Consider the following 26,313-nt stretch of genomic DNA (forward strand, 5'->3'; position numbering starts at 1 on the left):
CCATGAGGAAGTCTAAAGTAATTCCCAAAATGAACCTGAAGGCGGTGCTAGGGGCAAAGCAAACACTCCTCTGACGTAGTTCTGTCACCCTGGGCCTGCAGTGTAAACGGCACAGCACCCAGCAGGCTCTGCATCCTGAGCACTGAGGCTGCGCTTCGCTTTACCACACCCACCCTGAGACCACGCCCCCTCACAGCCCGAAGCCGCTTACTGCACAGTCATGCTGAGTTGACTCTTTCCCGCGGGAGCCAATGAAGCAGCTTCGCCTTGTGCGTTCCAAGCCTCGATCTGCTGCAACTAACCAATCAGGAAGATGTGTCTGACACGCCCCTCCTCACCTGCAGTCGCACAGTGGTTGTGTGTTTGATTCATACTGTAGCTAGAGAGAGGAGACGAGGAAGTAGCGGGTGAGTGATGGTAATGAATTCAGGTGACGCTATTATAATAATATCCAGCGTAATAGGTTAGTATGATGTCACACATACAGGTATGTAGTCACCTATCTCATGTATGTAGTCACCTATTTATTTATTTTCCGCACTTTACAGACATTAGCATCACAGTGTCCCCAGCTCACAATCTAATCTCCCTATCAGTATGTCTTTAGAGTGTGGGAGGAAACCCACACAAACACGGGGAGAACATACAAACTCCATGGAGATGTTTTCTTTGGTTGCCTTGCAAGGCAGCAGCGCTAACCACTGAGCCACCGTGCTGCCCATATGCGGTCCCCTGTCCCATGTACGCGGTCCCCTGTCCCATGTACGCGGTCCCCTGTCCCATGTACGCGGTCCCCTGTCCCATGTACGCGGTCCCATGTACGCGGTCCCTTGTCCCATGTACGCGGTCCCTTGTCCCATGTACGCGGTCCCTTGTCCCATGTACGCGGTCCCTTGTCCCATGTACGCGGTCCCTTGTCCCATGTACGCGGTCCCATGTACGCGGTGCCCCGTCCCATGTACGCGGTGCCCCGTCCCATGTACGCGGTGCCCCGTCCCATGTACGCGGTGCCCCGTCCCATGTACGCGGTGCCCCGTCCCATGTACGCGGCCCCCTGTCCCATGTACGCGGTCCCATGTACGCGGCGCCCTGTCCCATGTACGCGGTCCCCTGTACGCGGCCCCCTGTCCCCTGTACGCGGCCCCCTGTCCCCTGTACGCGGCGCCCTGTCCCCTGTACGGGGTCCCCTGTCCCCTGTACGGGGTCCCCTGTCCCCTGTATGGGGTCCCCTGTATGCGGTGCCCTGTCCCCTGTATGCTGTCCCCTGTATGCTGTCCCCTGTATGCTGTCCCCTGTATGCTGTCCCCTGTATGCTGTCCCCTGTACGCGGTCCCCTGTCCCATGTACGCGGCGCCCTGTCCCCTGTACGCGGCGCCCTGTCCCCTGTACGCGGCGCCCTGTCCCCTGTACGCGGTGCCCTGTCCCCTGTACGCGGTGCCCTGTCCCCTGTACGGGGTCCCCTGTCCCCTGTACGCGGTGCCCTGTCCCCTGTACGGGGTCCCCTGTACGCGGTGCCCTGTCCCCTGTACGGGGTCCCCTGTACGCGGTGCCCTGTCCCCTGTACGGGGTCCCCTGTACGCGGTGCCCTGTCCCCTGTACGGGGTCCCCTGTCCCCTGTACGGGGTCCCCTGTCCCCTGTACGCGGTGCCCGGTCCCCTGCATGCGGTCTCCTGCATGCGGTCCCCTGTCCCGTGCATGCGGTCCCTTGTTTCATGCATGCGGTCCCCTGTCCCCTGTATGCAGTCCCCTGTATACAGTCCCCTGTCGGTTTCGAGGACAAGAATAGGCATTTCTACAGTGGGCTGCCTGTTCCGTTCCGCAAATTGCGGAAGGCACACGGCCCGGCTTCCGTTTTTTGCGGATCCACGGTTTGCAGACCGCAAAAAAAAGGAACGGTCCTGTGCATGAGGCCTAAGACTTATGGCACCCACTAAAGATGTGGCTGTAGAAGTTAGGGTACACTACACTGTGTTATTCCGGTGTGTTCTGGGTGGGATAGTCATATACTGCTTTTTACGTATTTATAGAAGAAATAAAGAGCGTATTGTTGGTTTATTACCTTAGTCTGACTGGTAAAGCAGCTTATTAACTTCTTGAGAAGTTATAATTTTCCATCTGTACAATTAACCCTAGTGAGGCCGGACACTAATCCTTAAATATTTCCCTCTTTGTCTCATTGTCTTAGTACTCAAGTCCATGTAATTCCTGGCTTTGCTCCCAGATAGCTTTCTGACAACCTCACAGTGCCCACCTCTATGACAATAGGCTCACACATGCTCTAGATTTTATGTAACTACAGCACCGCGGTAGTAGCCATTTTTGGTTAATATGCTCATTTTCAGAAGAATGTGCTATTTTGTTGTCAGGCTGTTCATCTTCATATATAGAATATATCAGCTACATATAGCATAGAGAACCATGATTGGCATAATTGTCAGGTGGCATAATTGGGGCACATGGGTTAACACATAAATTTTGCGATTTCCAGCACTTTTGACATTTTAATGCTGTTAGCTGAAAACCTGTGGGGAATATAAGACGCACACGTGATTTTTTTCTTTCCTACTGGGGTTTTTTGTGGCCTCTGGGTTTAGTTTTTTTAAATATAACATATTGACGCTTTTGTCATTTTTTTTGTCTATTTAAAAAAGAAAGAAAAAATAGACACCAAAAAGCGCCATAAAAACCACAAGCACAGTACAGAAGAAAACGCTAGCGGTTTCAATGGTGTTTTAGGAGTAAAAATAAAAAGCACCAGAGCAGATTTGTGTGCGTTGGGGTCCTAAGGTATATGGATGTTTTTCCGTAAAAGTGTGCTCAAGTTCAGAAGCTTTTGATATATATCAGAGAATAACATCAGTGGGATCTGGGAGTGGGGAAGTGTCTCATTTGTCTATCTGTGAATTCCATGTTAAAGGGAACCTGTCACCGGGATTTTGGGTATAGAGCTGAGGACATGGGTTGCTAGATCGCCGCTAGCACATCTGCAATACCCAGTCCCCATAGCTCTGTGTGCTTTTATTGTGTAAAAAAAACCGATTTGATCCATATGCAAATTAACCTGAGATGAGTCCTCTCCCTGACTCATCTCACGTACAGGACTCGTCTCAGGTTAATTTGCATATGGATAAAATCGGTTTTTTTTACACAATAAAAGCACACAGAGCTATGGGGACTGGGTATTGCGGATGTGCTAGTGGCCATCTAGCAACCCATGTCCTCAGCTCTATACACAAAATCCCGGTGACAGGTTCCCTTTAAGTAGGCAAAGGGTGGCGTAGGAAAGGAACCTGGTAAGTGGAGAAAGAAGTATTTATCTGTAATAAGATATATTACAAAGTTGATTATCTTCGCTTGTACTATTGAGTTATGCAAAGTTGTTTGTAATCAGAGGTTCGCTATTTGTGAGGTCAGTGGTAAGCACCAAGCATTCAGTCATAACCTTCTGATACTGTAAGTTTCACCTTGATCCCTCTGCCTTTTGCCCTGCACACTTGCTTTCCCAACCTCCCAGTGTGCTGAGATTTGCAGCGCAGCCCCTTTAAAGTGACATTTCCCTGTACAGCAGTAGATGGTATTAGCGCTGTGCAGGACAAGCTGTGAAGGAGACGCAGTGTTTAACTAGCGCTGCAGTCCTTTCACGTGGAGGATTGTGACGGTCCCAGCAGTTGGAACCATATTATGCCATCACTTCCAGTGGTGGGAAAACCCATTTAAGCAATACATCTATTTAAATTGCCTGAATGGGAATACATACGAATATTTAGCCAAAACCTAAGAATTGATTGTTGACTAGATTTAATCCGAATTTCCAACTTTTCTCCAAATGCCACTAACAGAAGTCCACAAGCCCAATATCAGGGCCGACTGACCACTTGTCCTTGTGCTGCAGCATTATTTTCTGAATATGTTAACATAAACTTTCCTCCACACAGCTCCAAAATGGCAGATTTATGGGCAGATGTATATAACAGCGCAGCGCTGCTTGAGGAGATAGCCCCCAATGCTGTTGATGCCGCCCTCCTGCAAGGAATTGTTATGAGGACAAAGGAGAGTCCAAATGCATCTGATGTAAGTACAGTGTGCTCATAGATACAGCTGTTTACTGGTAGGGTTGGTCAATGAGAATGTAAATGTCTGATTTGGCCATGATCTTTGTGACCAAATCAGTCCTAAGGATAGGCCATCAGTATGTGGTGAGTAGCATCCCACCGCCATGACCCTCAACGATCAGCGGAAGGAAGGGACAATGGTGGTTATTGTAGTACCACAGCCCCTGACACAGTGATGTCCATACTGTGGCTGTTTCCGGCACTTCAGCACAGCACTGTTCACTTGCAGTACCGGCGACAGCTGCGTGTCTGTGGGCGTCATTGTGAAGGGTCCACAGTACCACACTGCTGCCCCATTGTTTTGGTTTGGCCCCATTGCATTATCAAAATTAGCCTAACTGCAGGAAATGTGATTAAAAAATAATAATTACTCACTCCCCCCCCCCCCCATTTCTCCAGCGCTAAGACGAACGTTCTCCCCACCAGTCTTTGTTTACTTTGCTGCAGCGATGACATGCCGTACATCCACGTGACCGCTGCAGCCAATCACTGGCATCAGCAGTCTTCTGCTGTACATGCAGGTCATTGGGGGATTTATGTGGTGAGTAATGTAGACATACACTGGAGGATATTTAATCAGGTTCTTTTCATAGTTATAGTCAGTCGATCCGTCAGGAAAAAAAAAAACCAGGATCCTATGCATCAGTTATGCACATTTGGCATCCGTTTTGAGAATTTTTCTTCAGAGATCCATTATTTTAGACTGAAAAAGTCCTGCATGCAGTATGTTCCCCCCTCCCCCCCCCCCCCCATCTAAAGCCTCATGCACACGTCCGTGGAACACGGACCGTGAGATACCGGCCTAGATAATACGAGTGTATTACTGTACAGCAGCGGGCGCACGGCGTCATAGCAACCAATGGCGCCGTGCGCTCCTGCACTCAGCAGGAATCCAGGCCGGTATCTCACGGTCATTGTTCCACGGACGTGTGCATGAGGCTTAAAAGAAGCGGATCTCAGATGGAAATGGCTCAAACAGATGCCAGATGTGCATAACATGCAAGGGATCCTGTTTCTTCTGTCCGGATTTACTATTTACAGTAAAGGTTACGATTGTTTGTGACAAAGGTCCGCACACAATTGTCCAGATAAATTGTACGACTGCCACCATTGAAACAATACTACACACTGAGCAGGCATGTTGGGTTTTAAAAAAGATGTTTAGTTTAAAAAAATCTATCGATAGGCAGTATGTTTGGTTTTAAAATCTTCTACTATCCAATAAAATATCCTCCACATTTTAGTCAAAGGGAAAAAATGGTATAAGAAAAAAAGGCTGGAGGATGGATGAATAAGGGGAACATCACTCTGAGTAGTAGGTACATCCATCCATATCTCATTGAGACCAGAGCTATGATACTTGCAGTCTCCGGGTCGGGTAATCGAAATAAAACTTCACCTCTGGAAAAGAACCAAGGGTTACCTGTCCTGGTAAAAAGCGGACTCTTCTTCTTCCAACCACTAACATTATATTAACACTAGATGTGCTTCAAAACGTTTGTGTGTGAGAGTTTAAAAGGGTTTTCTGAGATTATTATAATTTTTATTTTTTTACTAATGGTCATCAGTATCTGATCGGCAGGGGTCCGACACCCAGGACCCCCACCAATCAGCTGTTTGAGAAGGTAGCAGCGCTCCTGTAAGCACCGCTGCCTCCTCGCAGCTCGCCAAGCACAGTGCCGTACATTGTATAGCGGCTGTGCTTGGTATCGTGCTCAGCCCCATTCACTTGAATTGGTGCTGAGCTGTGCCTAGGCCACAGGACACATGGACGTGTCGTCACTCGGCCCAGAAAAAGCAGAGAGAAGGCCGCGGTCCCACTGCAAGCACCGCTGCCTTCTCAAACAGCTGATCAGCGGGGGTCCCAGGTGTCAGACCGCCACCGATCACATGCTGATGACCTATCCAGAGTAAAAAAAAAAAAAAAAAAAAAAAAAAACCTTTAACATGTAATGGCACAGTATATAGTAATCTTTGCAAAGGGCCCTTGCACGCGACCGTATGCCCTCCGAGATATATGGTCCGTGAGCGGGCCATATGTCCCGGAGCGGCATTGATCGGGAGCACACAGCATCATAGATTACAATGATGCTGTGGCCATCGGGCCACCCGCGGGACTATTGTCCTGCACTCTTATGATCTTAGGAGTGCAGGACGATACCACAGCAGGCGACCCGATGTGCACAGCATCATTGTAATCTATGATGCTGTGCGCACGATCAGTGGCGCTCCGGGACATATGGCCCGCTCACGGACCATATATCTCAGAGGGCATACAGTCGTGTGCAAGGGCCCTAATACTGTGGTTGGTGTGTGTTCTTTTAAATATAATGAATATAATCCTAGAAGTGCAGTGTATACAGAATTGTAGTGAATACTGGAACATGTACATTAACCCCTTAAAGTCATTGTTCAGGGCTGAACCCGGATGTGCGCTGCCCTTCACTTCTTTACCATGTAGGAGTGGCGCATGGAAGCATTTCCTTGATCCAAAGCTCCCCTTGCCTTGCGCTGTTTGTTGTGAGCATGTTAAAGGAGTGAAGTGGAGCTTATATCTGGGTTCAGCCCTGAACCCGGACAACCCCTTTAATGACCGGGCGATTTCATTTTTACTCCCAGCCTTCCCAATGCCATAACTTTTTTTATTTTTCCATTCATGTAGCTGTATGAGGGTTTGTTTTCTGCAGGGCAAGTTGTACTTTCTAAATGCACCATTTATGGTAGCATATAGTGTAGTGGCAAGCAGGGCAAAAATTCAAAATGGGGTGGAATTATAAAAAAAAAAACACATTTCCACCACAGTTTTATGGGTTTTGTTTTTACACCATTTCCTATGTGGTACGGACTTTCATTCTACTGGTCATGATTACAACGATACCACATATCTATAGTTTTTCTTGTGTTATTATTGTTATTAATATTTTTATATTTTAGTAGTACGGACATTTTCGCACATGGATATGGCCATGATGTTTATTTTTTTTATTGTTTATGTATTTGAATTTTATTTTTTTATTTTTTAAATATTAACTTCTTTTTTTACATTTAATAGTTCCCCTGGGAAAAGTATTAGCATTGTAGTCTTTGAGAATTACACCAAGTTCCTAACTAATGTGCACCATCAGGTTATTTAATATTTGTTACTTATAATTATTGATTCTCCATTCTCATTTTTCGCTGTGCATTAGGTGGTAAATTTTGCTCCATTCACTTTGCTTCCTTCTCCTGTGCCGAGACACCTCTTTAAACAAGCAAAGTCTGTCCAAGAAGATTTTAACTTGCTGGTGGATCGCCTGAGCCAGAACCTGTCATTCCTGGAGAGTGCGCTTTCAAGGTATAACAAATGCAGCAGGCTATGCCCAAGTAATCGTGCTTAGGTAGTAAATGTTACTTACGACATGTAGAGATTATTACATACATATGAGCAGTATTTCAGGGGCAGCAATTTGATAATACATACAGGCTATGAACAACTTTGAGAGCACTTTTTGAAATGATTGCATATTACTCATTTTGGGCAAAAAAACAACAACATTTTATCAACTGGTCTGTATTAAAGTTTTTCATCAGTTTTTGTCATAAAGGGTTAAGTTTTTGCTTAGCTGTGAGGATCTCACTTTCACTGAGCCATCATCAGATGCCTATGTACAGCCCTTATCTCTAAACTACTAACAGCTCATAAACACTTATTTAAAGGCTCTGTACACCTTCAGAGGCAAATTTTAATGATTGCATGTTACTCCATTTTTACAAAAAATAATTTTTTCAATTGCCCTTTATTAAAAATATTGAGCTGTTCTGTCACAACGGGTTAACTGTTTTTCTAACTGTGTGATTGGTACTTTAACTTTGTGCAGTTATCTAATGACCCTTATCTCTAAACTACTAAGAGGTCATAAACATTTATTTAAAGGGAACCTGTCATCAACTTTATGCTAACCTCACTAAGGGCAGCATAAATTAGTGACAGAAATGCTGATTTCAGCGGTGTGTCACTCATGAGCTAAAAGTAAGTGATTGCTGAGAACCAGCATCATACACATTGAAGCACAGGCCCTGAAAAGAGTCAGATCTACCTGAGAAGAGTCCTGGTTATTCATAATCTCCTGCTCTCTCACCCATCTGCTGATGATTGGCAGTTCTCTCCTAGAGAGAAAGGGAGAAAACTAGGTAGAAGACTGACAATCATCAGCAGGTGGGCAGGAGAGCAGGAATTCATGAATAACCAGGAGTCTTCTCAGGTGGCCGGGACTCTTTTCCAGGCCCAGTCTGCAATGATTATGATGATGGTTCTCAGCAACCACTTACTTTTACGTTATAAATAACAGACTGCTGAAACCAACTCGCCTGTCTCTACTTTATACTGCCGTTAGTATGGACAGCACAAAGTTGATGACAGGTTCCCTTTAAGCCACATTCTTATCAGTAAGATAAGAACTGACCTATAATGAGTGTTTATATAACATCAGAGAGCAGAGATAAGGAGTCTCTCTGCTCCTGCTCTGACGGAAAAGACAGAAAATCCAAAGGGTGCTACTAGAACATCTCAGCTCTGTACAGAAAAAAGGGTTTTAAGGTGTACATAGCATTTAAACCATATTTGTATCAGTAAGATAAGAACTGAGCTATAATAAGTGTTTGAGCTGTCAGGAGATCAGAGGTAAGCTTCACATGAGCTGTCAGCTAAGTTCTCTGACTGGACACAATGTAAGCACAAAGCCTGCTAATAGAGAATCTCGACACTGTATAGAGGCAGGGTCTGACATTTTTTTTTATTTTTTTTTATAAAGAACAATCCCCAAAAATATTTTTAGCTCAAAATGAGAACAAATGCATTAATAAAAAAAAAAGAACCCCAAAGGTGTAGCCTTTAACAGTCACTTGTCTGATGCATTCATGTGGTGGGTTGTGGCAGTAAAGTGGTCTACTGTACGCTAAATAATTAACCGCCTGACCTGGTACAGCAATCTTATGTTAAAATATATATTCTAGTGGCACTTGATATGTTTTGAAAATGGAAGTAAAAGGTTTGCTATAATGCTCATCATCTGCATGTGCTGCTCACAGAAGGTGGAGGGTGGTGCTGTAGTCTCCCTCCGGGCATGCAATGTCGTTCTGTGCTGTAGAACTTGTGACCATTCTTGGTAAACCTAAAGCTGACCCTGAGGCGGACCCCCGTCTTCTATGCGATGTCAGGGAAAAGAGGGATTGGTCATGCTAGTTTCGGCATGATTCATTGTTCCCGCGGGAGATACCAGACTGCCTGAGGGGCAGCACAATATTTCTGGTGTAAACGGGTGTGCACATTCGGCAGCGCATGCATGTTTATGATGGAGTTAGGAAATGGCCAAACCATTCTTACCCCAACAGGTATTTGATAGCTATGGGCAGCGAGCAGACCCTGCCTGATCAGACTCTTACTAGGGAGCATGTTAAAGGGGGTGCTCTGTCTCAGTGCATATCAAGATCTGGCTCAAGAGATGGCTTACATTTTGAGACCACTTTTCAAAAGGGCGCTTGTCCTCTAAAAGTATGTATGTTCTGTACAAGATTTTCATGTCCTAACAGGATGCATACATGTGATGTGAACAGGCCTTGAAACAGCCATGTTGATTTTCATGACTATTTCATTCCAATGGCTGTTAACAGGACAGTGTCTTCCCACATCATAGCTGTGCCGAAAACAGGTGATCACTTCCTTTCCTCCTAATTGATAAGCCGAATGTGCATCAAAGGCAGATTAATAAGGGAACTGGCAGAGATAATGGCAATGATGTGCTGTCTTATGTAATATAGCTGTGCCATGTTTTCAGTAGGTACTGTAGATACCGTTTCTATACAATATATTAGCCATTTATTTATTTGACAGTTTCCTTTAAGGTGACATATACCTATTCTAAAAAAATCTAATTATATTATTTTACAGCACCATAAAAGTGGACGACTTCATAGAGCGTCTTTTCAAAATTTATAGACACGTGCTGGATGAAGGCCTGGCTCAGGTAGATAGACGTCTGTGACGCTTTCAGGTGCTGACATGTCGCTTCTCTATCAAACCATGTCTTATTATGTTTTTCAGACTGTGTTTTTGGGCATCAATCGCTCAGACTACATGTTTGACTGCAGAGCAGATGGGACCACAGCTCTGAAACAGATTGAGATTAATACTATTGCAGCCAGTTTTGGGGGACTCTCATCTCGGACTCCTGCGGTGCACCAGTAAGAATGCAGATTATATTTCACCGATATTCTGGTCAATAGATGCCATAAAGAGATTGTTGAAATTGTATTTCATGAGAAATGGCAGCCTCGGACTCGTGTGCGGACTGCAGCCGTGACTGGGGGATATGAAGATTTTCACAAATGTTTTGTGTGTATTTATATCTTATGTAACCAAAACTTCAATAATTTTTTTGTGTATACGGGAAGTGGTAAGGAATGTTTTTGTAGGTGATTTTGTTCAGTTTTATAAAAGAAAAAAAAAAAAAAATGCACCTGAAGTTGCTTAGCAGTGCTCTAAATGACAGTCACTAAGGAAAATCCATCTTCAGAGTTAAGTATGTACTGTGCAATGAAGACTGCTCACTCAGACGGCCGTATGCAATTTTACGGAGCGTGTGCGGACCCATTCACTTCACTGGGGCCGCAAAAGATGTGTAAAGTAGTGTAAATCTCTGCATGTAATAATGAGCCGTCCGCAGTGCACAGTACACTCTGAACACTGGAGACGGGGTTTCCTTAGCTATGCTCATTTAGACTTTTATTTAAAAAATTAAAAAATTTCTAAAAATAAAAAAATAAACTGAACAAAATCCCTTAATAAAGTATATTCCAAAATTATTCCTAACCACTTCCCCTATACATAGAAAAATACTTGAAGTGACAGTTATACTTTCATTTCTGGTATGTTTTTCCTGTTAGAGCAGACAATTATGAGGTGACAATATGTTTAATTTTATCTACATTTTGTTATTGAAACAGATGCACATCTGCCATGCATGTGCTGCAGATGTCGGGTCTTTTAGATGGCTCCCCCTTAGGTAAACAATTGCAGTCTATGGGATAAGCAGTCAGATGATTGCATGTTAAAGTCCCCTAGGGGGACTGAAAATAAATGTAAAAATAAAAACAAAACCCCAAAAGATATAAAAATTTATATCGCCCCCTTTCCCATTTTCTAAATACAGATAAATAAACAATAAAAAATAAAGATCCTTTGTATTGCCACCTGAAATATTAAAATGTAAAAATATTTATCCTGTACGGTGAACAGCGTAATTGAAAAAAAATCAAAATGGTCTATTCACAGCTTTTGGTCTCTTCACCTCCCCCCAAAAATTTAACAAAATGTAACCAAAAATCCCTAAATCCCCAGAATGGTAGAAATGAAAAATACAGATCACCCCACAAAAATTGAGCCCTCACACAGCTCTGCAGACGCAACTATAAAAGATTTACAGGGGACAGAATATGGCGATGCAAAGAAAACATATTTTTTCCAATGTAGTCGTACTGAACCACAGAATGAAGGTAACAGGTCAGTTTCACAATGGAAACTGTAAAAATGAAACCCATAAAACGGTGGAATTGTATATTTTTTTTCCCAATTCCACCCCACCCCAGGTTTCCTCCTTCACTGAACGAGCAGCCGACTGTCGGTAAGGAACGCTTCCTTCCCCACAATCGTCTGTAACCTGCCTTTAGAGTTTTCTTCCAGCTTCCCACTATGTTGTATGCAATATTAAATGGTTCCATTAGAAAGTAAAACTTGTCCATCAAAAAAAACAAGCCATCATTGTTGGCTCCTGGAAGGCAAAAAACAAGCCATCATTGTTGGCTCCTGGAAGGCAGGGAGTGAAAAAACTAAAATTTAAAAAGGAAAAACACTACGTCAGTTTTTTTTTTTCAAAAAAACATTGCCATCTTTTAAGTGCAGCTCTTCCTTATTTCTGTAGACACGTCCTGAAGGCACTCGGGAAACCAGAAGAAGCTTGTAAGATTCTGTCAAACAACCCATCACTTGGGATATCCCGAGCGATTGCTAAGGCTTGGGAACTGTATGGCTCACAAAAGTAAGTCTAGCTTGTGAAAGGATGGAGCTTTGGTTTTATTACTTATCATAGTTACCTAATGAATTTGAATATTTTATTTAAAAATAAAGTAATGGCGGGCAGGCACTCTATTTATGGGTTCATGGAAAGGCAGTTTTTATTTAGTTAATTTAAAATACCATAAAAATATATAGGCACAAAACAACTGATAATAACAAAATAACAACAATTAATAGCTATAGAATACAAATTTTTAGCAGCAATATCAATATAGCAGCAGTTAAATGGCAGTTGACAAATAGCAGCCATATCAATTAATAAATAACAGTTAGTGGATAGCAGCAATATTAGCAGCAATTGATGATAATAGACGGCATGAATCTCTTCTATGATTGGTTTAGCAGCAATAGTTCCATGTAGCAATCCCCATATAGTGTATACCACTATTCTTAATGGAAACAAGGTATCTGTGCAATATGACAACAATGTAGCAACAATGTTCTTAGTTGTAGCAGTTATGAGAATTCAGCTATTGAAGTGACTGCAATTAATCGCTAGATGTCTCCTTATGTTTCTTTCTTATGCGATGCTAATACTCAAATACAGTCTCGTTTTTTGAATAGGGAATCCTCTATTGTGCACATTGAATATTTTGAATGTTTAGTTTACTCACGATTCGACTGTTCTCTGGTGCGGCGTCCCGCTCCTATTGTGAGAAACAGACTGACCTTTGTTCAGACCAGTTCGGACCCTCCGATCGCAGATTGTTTTGTAAAAGTCGGCATGCCACATGCTATGGCGGCGTCTCTATTTATTATTAGTTCCGCCCCTTCAGTGTTCGGATCGCCTCTTAACTTCTTTATTTCAGCTGCCGGGGTTCCACTTTGTAGATAGTAGGTCCATTTTCGTGAGTTCTTTAGATTAGATTCCTCTTGGAGCGCTCCAGCAGTGTAATTTCAAATTTAGTATGCTTGTTCACCCAAACATGTTTCGGAGCTCAAACTCGCTCCTTCCTAAGTGGTCAAGCATACTTCACATCATGTCCTTTTTTATTCTGTGCCGATCCATCGGAAGAGCCGGAATCTGATCCGGAATAGTCTCTTTGTATGTTCCATTGTATAAACTTCCAGTTCTCTATTAGAGATATTTGGATCATTTCTTATTTCTTATTTCATGCTGCTTTCAAACACTGTTATTTGTAAATATTTTTAAGTTGCTTTCAAATACAGTTGTTTATAAATGTTAAAATATTTATTTAAGACAAAATACATAAAAACTCTATAAAATATTAGAAAGGTATATATAATAACTGCATCAATTATTAAAAATGCATATGATTATAAATATAATATAAAATGAATTTTCAAGTATAAAAATACATTTTCAAGTATAAAAATAGAGACCTCTAGATAATATACTTGAAAATGTATTTTTATACTTGAAATATACTAGAGAATATACTTGAACATTTATTTTTATACTTGAAAATTCATTTTATATTATTATATATTATATTTATAATCATATGCATTTTTAATAATTGATGCAGTTATTATATATACCTTTCTAATATTTTATAGAGTTTTTATGTATTTTGTCTTAAATAAATATTTTAACATTTATAAACAACTGTATTTGAAAGCAACTTAAAAATATTTACAAATAACAGTGTTTGAAAGCAGCAAGAAATAAGAAATGATCCAAATATCTCTATAATAGAGAACTGGAAGTTTATACAATGGAACATACAAAGAGACTATTCCGGATCAGATTCTGGCTCTTCCGATGGATCGGCACAGAATAAAAAGAGGACATGATGTGAAGTATGCTTGACCACTGAGGAAGGAGCGAGTTTGAGCTCCGAAACATGTTTGGGTGAACAAGCATACTAAATTTGAAATTACACTGCTGGAGCGCTCCAAGAGGAATCTAATCTAAAGAACTCACAAAAATGTACCTACTATCTACAAAGTGGAACCCTGGCAGCTGAAATAAAGAAGTTAAGAGGCGATCCGAACACTGAAGGGGCGGAACTAATAATAAATAGAGACGTCGCCATAGCATGTGGCACGCCGACTTTTACAAAACAAGCTGCGATCGGAGGGTCCGAACTACAAAGGTCAGTCTGTTTCTCACAATAGGAGCGGGACGCCGCACCAGAGAACAGTTGAATCGTGAGTAAACTAAACATTCAAAATATTCAATGTGCACAATAGAGGATTCCCTATTCAAAAAACGAGACTGTATTTGAGTATTAGCATCGCATAAGAAAGAAACATAAGGAGACATCTAGCGATTAATTGCAGTCACTTCAATAGCTGAATTCTCATAACTGCTACAACTAAGAACATTGTTGCTACATTGTTGTCATATTGCACAGATACCTTGTTTCCATTAAGAATAGTGGTATACACTATATGGGGATTGATACATGGAACTATTGCTGCTAAACCAATCATAGAAGAGATTCATGCCGTCTATTATCATATATTGCTGCTATCCACTAACTGTTATTTATTAATTGATATTGCTGCTATTTGTCAACTGCCATTTAACTGCTGCTATATTGATATTGCTGCAAAAAAATGTATTCTATAGCTATTAATTGTTGTTATTTTGTTATTATCAGTGTTTTGTGCCTATATATTTTTATGGTATTTTAAATTAACTAAATAAAAACTGCCTTTCCATGAACCCATAAATAGAGTGCCTGCCCGCCATTACTTTATTTTTAAATCTATTTATAATTGACGAGGGTGAGTCAAATTGGGCAAGAGCACCTGTTTCCAGAAAACCAGTGGAGAGCCGCCTTCTCTGCTATATTTTTGAATATTTTATGTCTGATTTTACAGAGTAAAAGTCATGAGGAGTTTGTGTTTTATACCATTTTGTTATGTTTTGGTGAAGATAGTAGTGGATTTCATTCATGGGTAGGTTTTGGCTGCAGGGGATTCAATGAATTTATTTCTATTTGTGAAATCAGTTGGCTGACTATCTGCTCCTCTAGGTTCCTCTATATACAATAATCTTTATTTTTCAGGGCTGTTGTCATGTTTTTGGTTGAGAGTGTACAGAGGAACATTTTTGATCACCGGTACATAGAGAATGAACTGTGGAACAGGTAAAATAGTTTTTATTTTATTTTAATTTTTGTTTTGTTTAAAAAAAGTGCAATTATTCCCCCTCGCTTGTGATATTAAAAGCAATCGGTATTGACCGGTTGGAAATCAAGATATGGAAGTCTGTATTAGAAAATGCAATGGTACCATATTTATTCCATTAGAAGACGTGTCCCTGTGAGTGTTTTGGGGTAAAAATCTTTGCATCTGTGTTACTCAGATTTCATGTAGGGGAGTAGTCATGTTTATTTCACATCATGGTTGCATTTGTTCTAATCAACATCCATTCTAACAGTCCATTATGGGGGGGTCTCTTCATTCGTTACATCAAGTTCCAGGAGTGTAACTATAGGGGCTGCAGACGTAGTGGTTGCACCAGGGCCTGGCTGCTTGAAGAGCACCAAAGGCTTTGTGGCCTCATATTAGGAGAATGAGACCAGTACTGGTAAATGATGGGTAATAGTTGGCAATCCAATCCTGCAATAGATTTTGCATTGGGGCCCTGGAGCTGCAAGTTATGCCTATGGCCGCTTCCGAGGAATCGGCTGACCGTGTTGTCTGTGGGATCTAATAGACAGTCACCTAATCGATCCAACAGGATTTCGATTTTAATCCATGATATTGCTTGCTTCTCCAGGAAAAGAGCAGCAGCAGGTGGAAATTCTGTGTCATATAGCGAAATCGTAAATGGAGATCCCCTTGTACTGGACTGTGACTTCATGCTCCGTTTTCCTATTATACATAGCACCCTGGGTCATTGTTGTTAGGAAGTATTGAAACCTACCCCTGAATTTGGACATGGCCAGCCTCTCTGGCAGGTATTGGTTAGTTGTCTCTGGTGACTTCAGGTCATAATAGTTATTAATATATGGGATAATAACAAGGTTATGTAGGTACGGGGGCTTGGGCTGAATGTTCACTACAGCATTTGGTCTTTAAAAAAATCCATTCTCCACAATTATCACAGTTGTCCTTATCCAGTAGTTATATCTGATCACTACTCAAATACAGCTTCCTCTTCCTATGACCGTTTGCTACTTCTGGCCGAGATGTGACGCTCTGTGCATCTATATAATGAGTGATTTATGACATATGTATTGTTTTTTTCTCTTTCTCTTACATTTTATTTTCCAGAAATATCAAAGTGATTAGGAGACGCCTCACGGATGTCTATGAGAGAGGATCATTGGATGAAAAGAAATGTCTCTATGTGTAGGTATTTCTATCATTCACATCTGTCTCTCATTGAGTACTCTTACTTGAGCCATGCTAACATAACCATTTCTTTTAGGGATGGCTATGAGGTGGCAGTGGCGTATTTCAGAACTGGATATATGCCTGAGGATTACAGTGAGCAGGTTCGTATATCCAGCTTATAAAGCTCTTCTCAACTTCTTGAGGAAACGGATCGTTTTTTGTTATGGAATTACCTGCAAAAGCCCAAAGCAATCATACAAAAGCATGACAATAGCAATATCCATTAACTCTCAATCCTATCCCTTCCCATTAAATGTTTCCTTCCCTACTAAACTTCAAAGGCACCTGTAGTCCTCAGAAGATTCATTGAAATCTATGGGAGAGTGTTGTAGACATGCTCTGAGAGAGACTTGTGCAGGAAGGGGGAGAGGAAATGATCTGTCCCCATCACCTATTCTTGGAAGTTTTATCTTACTCCTGCTTTATGATGGTACCTTTCATTGTAATCCTGCTTATGATGATAATGAGATGACCATTGGCAAGTGATCTGGAAAGAAGAGGATCATTTGTCATTGTGAACACTAAATGATTAAATGTTTTTTCTTTAAATATAGTAACATGGAAAGTTAGACATTTAAAATATAACGCTCCAATGTATGTGCAAGGCCCTGTACATGTTACTAGGGTGACACACAACAAATCATGATTTGCTCCGCTATCAGTGGTTCTTGGCCCTGACGCTTGGCAATCACTCACTAACATACTGAAAGTGTGATTTCAACTGCATTAGGATGTATAGAGGCGAGGGTATGGCAAAATGACAGATGTCAGGAGATCAAGGAGACTGGTGGAGCGTAGAGGAATCTAACAGCCTCTTTTGATTACTCTTGATTTAGTGTTGTTGTTTATTACCACATCCCTTGTTTCAGGTGTAGCTTAGTATTCATTACTTCAACCCTATTTAGTCTTACCCCACCCTTCTGACTGTGCTGTAAAATATCTTCATTTGGTTTTGGAAGAGCTGGTGTGTTGTCCTCTTTGGAGTTTCTGCTCGTCCATCTCACTACAGAAGTTAAATGTCGCGTTTGTTTGTGTTTTGTTTTCCCTTCTTTGTTGGTTGTTACTAGGCCTCAGGGAGACGCTTGTTTTTTCATCTGGGAAGGAACGGGTTGTCTCAGCCCTGCCAATATCCTTAGGGCTCTTTAGGGTCTCTAGGGTTCCAGGGTATGGAAATTCCTACCTTCAAAGGGTGCCCATACGGTTAGGAGTCAGGGCCAGGAGTAGGGTTCTACTTTTCCTTTCCCAAGCGTTGAGGCCTAGTGGCCTTTCCTTTCCCTCCTGGTTGTCAGAGTGGTGTTTTCTCCTATACCTCATCCGTGACAGCAGGTAAAGATGGATTTTTTTTTATTTTTGCAATGGAAGAATTTCTCTGTAATTAAAATCCATTGAAGTGGATACCAGTAAAACTGGTCTTCTGAGATAGAACAGTAGCAGTGAAATGCAGCAGAGTTGTAGGTGTGTGGTTAGTCATTGTATTATAAAATCTTGTTGATATGGAATAAATATTCCAATTATGTATTGGAAATAGAGTCAGATCAGTGAGTAATTTACTTTGATATGTAATATTTGGTCACTGGTGTAAAATGACATCCTGTTGAATCCCAGTCATGTGGTATAATACAACTGTTCCACTTTTTCAGGCTTGGGAAGCTCGTCTTATGATGGAAAGATCCAGAGCAGTGAAATGCCCAGACATAGCAACCCAACTGGTCGGTACCAAGAAGGTGCAGCAGGAACTGAGCCGCCCTCTTGTCCTGGAAAAGTTTCTGCCTGACAAACCAGAGGCCGTTTCCCGAATCAGAGAGACTTTTGCAGGCCTGTACTCCTTAGATATTGTACGTGGAGGCTTAGATGGTAAAATATTAACTTCTGAGAACACGCACTACTCCCCAATCCAAATCCAGCATGTATAAATGAAAATGACAAATCCCACCAATTCTCCACCACTTCTTAGTGCAGTTACATATTAAAATGAAGAAGTATGAAGAAATACAAATAGTTTTTAACTGGGAATTGTGACATAATATGGTTCAAATGTCCAGGCTGCTGTACCTTATGAAGGAACCTTATAGAAAATGTCCTTTATACTATGTATTCGTTATCCTTGAAGTTGTAGCTTTCTGTAGATTTTAAGCAGTTTTATGTTGAATGGCATTTACAAATGATCAAAAGTAGGTTTTCTACCTTAATCAGTTCACATCTAGATATGAACTGCATTAAAGGGCATCTGTCAGCAGATTTGTACCTATGATACTGGCTGACCTGTTACATGTGCGCTTGGCAGCTGAAGACATCTGTGTTGGTCCCATGTCCATATGTGCCCTTATTGCTGAGAAAAATAAAGTTTTAATATATGCAAATGAGCCTCTAGGAGCAACGGGGGCATTAGCTGTTACACCTAGAGGCTCTGCTCTCTCTGCAGCTACTGCGCCCCCTGCACTTTGACAGGACCAGGCAGTGTAAACATGATCACGCCTGACCCTGACTTCTAAAGTCAATCAAAGTGCAGAGAGGGCAGAGCCTCTAGGTGCAACAGCGATGCCATCATTGCTCCTAAAGTCTCATTTGTATATATTAAAACAACATATTTTTTTTTTCTCAGCAATGCAGGTACATCTGAACATGGGACCAACACAGATGCCTTCAGCTGCCAAGCGCACATGTAACAGGTCAGCCAGTGTCATAGGTACAAATCTGTCATTTTTTGTACACCTATTCACTACAAAAAATGTTAAAAATATCAGCTTTGTCACTTGGTTTCTTTGGAATTATTATTTTTGTAACACTGTTATTGCCACAGTGTAGTGTAACGATTACAGGGATGTGACGAGTTGTTTTACAAACTTGCTACTATCATCCTCTTACTGTATCCCTGCGCTACTTGTATTCATACTTATTGTTCTATCCCTAATACCTAGTGCACACGCTGTCTAAAAACAGATCAAGCACTGCCCCCCTGCTGACAGATGCCCTTTAAAAGTTTAATAATTTTGCAATACCTTCCTTTACTAGCCTTCTGCTGATGAGTTACATCTTATAACCTAGCAGTTCCTAGTCATAGGTGCAATCCTAATTTTGTGACCTTCTAAACCAATCCCTCCCCATGTTCCTTGTGGATTTACTATTGAGTTGTATGTGATGCAAACAATATTTATTTTTCCGATGCAGAGGACATTGCAATATATGCGTTCAGCAAAACTTCAGAAATGTCATTACCGGATGCTTTCAGTATGTTATCTGCAAGCTTTTATTTTTTTAATGTAGATTATTTATGGATTTATACTTTATTTTTTATTTTTATTATTAATCAGGGTGAAGAAGGAAACCACACTGTGAAGATAGCACTGGCAAACGCAGACCAATATGTATTAAAACCACAACGAGAAGGCGGAGGTGAATACCACAATTATGTAATGGTGTACAGTGTGACTGCTGTACAATATTCAGCTAAACAGTCTAGGAGGTTATGCAGCAACAAGGAGGAAAAAGTCCAGACCTCTGAGGTTAGAATTCTGAGATCGAGAATCTTTTTAGGATGGATTCATATATACCACAAAAATGGCATGTCTTGCTTGCAAATGTTGATGTGGATTTCTATTGGAATTGCAGCAGATGTCCCTTTACAATGAAATCCATAGCATTTCAATGGCATATATGCAGCAAAATCCACACGAAAGACATGCTGATTTTGCGTTTGATATGTCTATTGCATACATTTCTGGTATGTGTGAGCCGATCTTACCTCTTCTGAGGCATGGAAGGGCCTCCATAGGATCCTTAAAGGGATTCTGTCAGCTAGTGTGAGCCTATAGAGCTGAGGACATGTGCTGCTAGATTGCCACTAGCACGTCCACAATATACATTTCCCATAGGTATGAATTATTTTATTTAATAAAAAAAACAATTTTATATATGTGAAAATGAGGCAAGTAAGGAGCCCAATGGGCTGTTACCAAAATTTCAGGAGCCCAGCACCGCCCACATCCTCCGAATCTTCTTTTTGCTCCCCCGACGTCACAGAGTTGAAGCGCTGTAATCTTGCACGTGCGAGAGTATGCCGCATGTGAGTGCCCCATGGTGTTCCTTGCCTGTGCTGGCATCAGCCCCAGGGAATGAACTGCACATGCGCTAGCTGGCATGAGCGAGATTACGGCACTTCAACTATGTGACATCAGGGGAGCAAGGAGGAGATTCGGAGGATACGGGAGGTGCTGGGCTCCTTCACAGTGGGCGTGGCTGGTCTCCCTTGGGCTCCTTACTTGTCTCATTTACATATATATATAAAATCCCTTTAAAAGGGTTATCCCATGTGTATCCGATATGTAAAACATTGTAATACCATATAGTTAGCACATACCCATCTCTTTCTAACAAACTTAGAACCAACCCTGTTCCTCATATGGATCCAGAGATCTCCCCATTCATTGATCCAATTGCTCTGCTAGATTTATTTTAGGCCAGCAGCTTAGGTCGCATGCACGTTCTCACCAGGCGTGTCCTTTCTGCTGCAGCTGATGGAAGTTGAGAGATGGAACTGCGCATGTTCTCCCATCTCATGGAGCAGGACAGAAAATTTTGAAAAAGAACAAACAGCAGGTGGCGCTATACAGATACATTTTAGTGAATAACTCAGTGGCTATACTAAATATTTAATTACATGCAATTACAAAAGTATTCAGATGCTGGTGCTGGTTTGAAATTTAGAATATTTTTCATGGGACAACACGTTTTAAGCCCCAGCTATGCCAACCTCAAACACATTCCACCAGGTTCACAGACTTTACTTTGCGCGCTTAGGTGTATTCACACTAGGGTTGCATCGGGTATCGAACTTTCAATACCCAATTGATACTTTTTCACCTGGATCGATCCGATGCCGGGATTTGCTATTTTCCGATACTAGGCTGTGCTACTGAGCCAACATAGTGGAGAAGGAGAGAGTCCCTCCCCACTGTGACCAGGCTGCCACTGCCGCCAATGATAAGAGACGGAAGGGGCTGTGAAGCTGCCACTCCCACGAATGACAATAGCACTGATGAGGAGGGTAGGGCCTGTGGCCACTGCACCACCAATGAATATAATTAACCCCTTAATACAAATGTACATGGCAGGTGCCAGCCGTGTTACCCAGCCGGCACCCAGCCGCAATGACTGGGCACGGCGATCCCATGAACCACATCAATTAACCCCTCAGGTGCGGCACCTGAGGGGTTAATTGACGTGGTTCGGTGGGAGGCCAGGTGTCAGCTGTGTGATAGGGCCGGTGTTCTGTCAGATTCCCTTACCCCACTTGACTTCCGGGAGTGTGCGCCTCCGCGCAAGTGCAGTACCAGGGCATGGGTAGGGTAAAATTACAGTGAGCGTTGACTCGTGGACACCGCGCGTGCGCTCTCGGGTAAGGAGATCTAACAGTCTTTTGTCTTGTTAAATCTCCTTACCCTCACACTGCGCACGCGCGGATTGTAAAATCTCCTTACCCTCACTACACAGCGCGCTTCCCGTGCGCAGTGTAAGGGTAAGGAGATTTAACAAGACAAAAGACCGTCAGATCTCTTTACCCCTGAGAGTGCACGTGCGGTGTCCATGCGCGCGTCCATGAGTCAATGCTCACTGTAATTTTGCCTTACCCATGCCCTGGTACTGCATTTGTATGTAGGGGTTAATTATATTCATTGGTGGCGAAGTGGCCATGAGCCCTCCCCTCCTCCTCAGTATTATATTCATTGGTGGCCACAGTGTCCCCCCTCCTTAGTAATTTCATTGGTGGCAGTGGAGGCATCTGATCAGAGCCCGAGCAGTGTAATCCTAGGGCTCCAATCGGTTACCATGGCAGCCAGGACGCTACTGAAGCCCTGGCTGCCATGGTAAGCTCCCTGCTGCTGTGTGTACTATGCACAGGGCAACAGGGAGAGTGTGAAGTCCTATTCAACCTAATAGCGCTCTATCAGGGTGAATAGGACAAGGGTTCTAGCCCCCTAAGGTGGCTAATAATTATTAAATAAAAAGTTAAGAAAAATAAATAAATAAAAATATCAAAGGTTTAATTCGACCACTTTCCCAATTTTACATATGAAATATGTTTATTTTTTTATTGTTTATATATTAGGTATTGTCACATGCGAAAAAGTCTGAACTATTGAATATTTAAAAATATCTTCTATGCAGTGAACACCGTGTCCCCCCCCCCAAAAAAAATAGGATAGGACTGTTCTGTTCTGGCGTTCTGGCGATGGGCTGGACGTTCCATAAAATGCGGCATGCAGCTTTTTTGGGTGTTTTTTTTTCTTTTCTTTCGTGTGGTATTGAGTATTGCAATAGTTTTTATGGTATCGAAATTGAAACAAAATGATGGTGATGTGACAACCCTAATTCACCCATTCAAGATTTGATGAGGATTTAGACACAGATTTTTTTTATCAATAAAAGCAGCGACAGTCTATATTTTGGCCATCCATGTATTCATATAATGTATTTCAATTTCTTTCATAAGGAAATAATATCTATGGTGATGAAATCAGAGAAGTGCTAGAAAGGGTCAAAGATAGCACGGAGCGTACTTCTTACATTCTGATGGATAAGATCAAGCCTCAGCCAGTAAGGAGCTGTCTCCTGAGAGCCAATAGCAAAGTACAAGTGTCAGAATGCATCAGTGAGCTGGGTATGTTTGGAGTCTATGTGAGGTAAGTGGTCCTTATACGTGGTATTTCTGTGATATGCACCTTATAGATACAGACAGTGTGAAAATGTCATGCTCTCATGAACCCCTTTACTAGATGTCTGTGTAATATTTTGCCTGTTGGTTCTTACTTTAGGCAAGGTGACAAGATGGTTCTCAATGAAGGTGTGGGTCATCTTCTTAGGACAAAAGCCACTGAGCACGCTGATGGTGGTGTGGCAGCTGGAGTCGCAGTCCTGGACAATCCTTACCTCGTTTAGGGATCCTGTGTGACCTCTGACACTCAAAGTGCCTAACTCCCCATGCTGGACACTGGAGGAAGTTCTGTACATCTGGTTCATTAAAGCCCACATGTTGGCGTTTTAATCTTGGTTGTCATCTTCCAACAGGACATACATATTTGCCAATGAAGGGCCTCTGAGACTGGTACAATTCTGAAACTAAATAGTACATTATTTTAATTTTATAAAATTGCCTCATTGAACAATTTTATTCAAGTGATGTGGTAAAATGAACCCTTATTTTCACCAGCACACAATTATACAATAGTCTGAAAAAACTAGATTTTTGTACTTGCTGTAAAATGTGTTTCTCTTCCGTATCATTGGGGGACACGGGGTTGACCATGGGTATAGCTGTTGCCACTAGGAGGCGACACTAAGCACAAAGTTGTGAGCACATCCCTCCAGCTATACCCTTCCTACAGGGACTAAGCTAAATCAGTTAGTCCAAAAGTAGTAGGAGAAGCAAGACAAAAACAGGAAAACCAAACAATGTAGAAAACCAGAACAACGCAGGCCAGAAAAGGCCTGTAAACGAGAGAACGGGCGGGAGCCGTTTCTCCCAATGAAGGGGAGAGAAACAGATTTTACAGTAAGTACTAAAATCTCATTTTCTGATCCGTATCATTGGGGCGCACAGGCTTGACTATGGGATGTTACAGAGCAGTCCCAAAGGTTGGCATAAACAAGAACCCTCCAGCCAATCAGAGAACCACCGCCTGCAAAATTCTACGCCCCAGAGAAGCGTCAGAAGACGCAAAGGTGTGTACTCTGTAAAATTTGGAAACGGTGTGCAAAGAGCTGAAGCCCCATGATGCACTGCCCGAGCAGAATGAGCAGTAACCTGGAAGGGTGTGGCTCGGTCACTGACGCGGTACGCTTCCACAATGGCCAAACAAATCCATCGGGAAATGGAAGTTTTAGACGCAGCCAGCCCTCGTCTCAGCCCCTCTGGAATGACCAACAAGGAATCCGTCTGTCGGAAAGAGGACATCTGGGACAGATAGATGCGAACGGCTCGTACCAAATCCACAGTGTGGAGCGGCTGTTCATGAGGATGAGACTGGGCAGGACAAAATTAAGGTAGAATGATCTCTTCATTGAAATGGAATACTGACACAACCTTCGGAAGGAAGGACTGAACAGGGCAAAGGACTACCTTGTCCTGATGGAGGATCAGGAAAGGCGTCCGACAGGAAAGAGCTGCGAGTTCCAACACCCTACGGATGGAAGTGATGGCCACCAAAAAGGCCACCTTGTAGGACAGGAAACGAAACGACATCTGCTGCAAAGGCTCAAACGGTGAAGACTGAAGGGCGCTGAGCACTAGATTAAGATCCCGAAGATTCAACGGAGGACAGAGAGGGGGTGCAGCATGCGCAACCCCCTGCAGAAAGGTCCGAACCGCAGAAAGCGAAGCCAAGTTCTGCTGAAAAAGAATGGAAACTTGCCCTTTGAGAGAGCTGAGAGACAGCCCCTAGTCCATGCCCAACTGCAGGAAAGACAAGTGTTGTGGCAACGAGAAATGAATGGGAGACAGCTGGTGACGCTCGCACCAACAAAAGTAGGACTTCCAGGTCCAGTGGTAGATTAGGGAAGATGATGGCTTCCTGGCACGAATCATGGTCTGGACAACAGCATCCGAGAAACCCCAAGTCCTTAGTACGGTGGTTTCAACAGTTACGACCCTAAATTCGGGTGGGAATCACCGTAGGGAACCTGTAAAGGGGAGGGAGAAGGAAGGAGGGTAGCACTTTGGGGGCCAGAAAATACTCACGCATCCGGTGTCTTCTGCCACCCTGGCTCCAGCCGGATCACCACCTTCGGTGTGCTGCCCCTTGCGGAGGGCCGCTACACCAGAAACAGAGGGGACTTGTAGTGGGCGGCCGTGGTGACCCGAAGGCTGGCGGGATGCAAAGGCTTTAGGAACCTATGGTCCTTCTTGACTTTGACTTCTGGAGACCGGGAAGGAGCAGCAGGCTTAGGGACCCCCTGGTCTTCTGTTTCCTGGGTGGTAGTGCAGGCAGCTAAGACTGCCTGAAATCCCGCTAGAAGAAAGGAGAAATCCAAAAAGGAAAAAAATCTGCAGGCCTGCAAAACAGGGAGGTCTGCCTCCTACAGACACTAAGCTAAAATTGATTTAGCTTAGTCCCTGTAGGAAGGGTATAGCTGAAAGGAGGAGCTCACACCTTTGTGCTTAGTGTGGCCTGCTAGTGGCAACAGCTATACCATGGTCAAGCCTGTGTCCCCCAATGATAAGGATGAGAAATGGGCCATCGGAGGTCATCCATGCTCACTATCAAATCCAACACATTCTAGTATTATCTGATTTGACTTGTTGGGCATTGAATTATTTTGGGACCTGAGATATTGCAGCTGGCCAAGAAAGAAAAACTTTTTTCTTTCACTGTCATATTTCCCATCAGTGTTAGGGCTCATGCACACAAACGTATTTTCTTTCTGTATCCGTGGCATTATTTTTTTTGCGGACCATATGCGGTACCATTGACTTCAATGGGTCTGCAAAAAATATTGTTACTATGTGTGCATTCCGTTTCCGTATTCCATATTTTCGTTCTGCAAAAAAATAGAACATGTCCTATTATTACGCATTACGGACAAGGATAGTACAATTCTATGAAGGGCCACCTGTTCCGTTCCGCAAAATATGGAATGCACACAGATGTTATCCGTATTTTTTGCGGACCACAAAATACATGCGGTCATGTGCATGAGCCCTTATATGGATAGACCAAATCCTACCAGGAAACAAAAAGTGAAACCTTTTAAATTTCTTTGATTTGAGGTGAAGAGATG

General features: G+C 42.7%; 1 protein-coding gene across 4 annotated transcripts; it reads left to right on the forward strand.

Moving 5' to 3' along the window:
• Window positions 1–302: 302 nt before the first annotated feature.
• On the forward strand, window positions 303–25,555 carry GSS (glutathione synthetase). 4 transcript variants are annotated; one of them, XM_044298665.1, is made up of 13 exons: window positions 303–407; window positions 3,936–4,071; window positions 7,301–7,446; window positions 10,039–10,114; window positions 10,192–10,331; window positions 12,068–12,184; window positions 15,204–15,284; window positions 16,417–16,494; window positions 16,574–16,640; window positions 18,180–18,374; window positions 19,851–19,932; window positions 23,030–23,219; window positions 23,352–25,555. In XM_044298665.1, exons 2-13 carry the CDS (start codon window positions 3,943–3,945, stop codon window positions 23,473–23,475), a joined length of 1,425 nt encoding a protein of 474 aa, XP_044154600.1. In that variant the 5' UTR covers window positions 303–407; window positions 3,936–3,942; the 3' UTR covers window positions 23,476–25,555. The 4 variants fall into 4 exon arrangements, with proteins under 4 accessions (XP_044154600.1, XP_044154601.1, XP_044154603.1 ...); XM_044298666.1 differs by having other exon boundaries at window positions 336–463; XM_044298668.1 differs by having other exon boundaries at window positions 398–417.
• Window positions 25,556–26,313: the final 758 nt, after the last annotated feature.

Source organism: Bufo gargarizans, chromosome 6, assembly GCF_014858855.1.
Source record: "Bufo gargarizans isolate SCDJY-AF-19 chromosome 6, ASM1485885v1, whole genome shotgun sequence".
NCBI lineage: Eukaryota > Metazoa > Chordata > Amphibia > Anura > Bufonidae > Bufo > Bufo gargarizans.

Coding starts and splice junctions, on each gene's coding strand:
- GSS (XM_044298665.1), top strand. CDS start 3,943: ATGGCAGATTTATGGGCAGATGTATATAACAGCGCAGCGCTGCTTGAG. Junction 4,072..7,300: donor AGAGTCCAAATGCATCTGAT/GTAAGTACAGTG, acceptor GCTGTGCATTAG/GTGGTAAATTTTGCTCCATT. Junction 7,447..10,038: donor CTGGAGAGTGCGCTTTCAAG/GTATAACAAATG, acceptor ATTATTTTACAG/CACCATAAAAGTGGACGACT.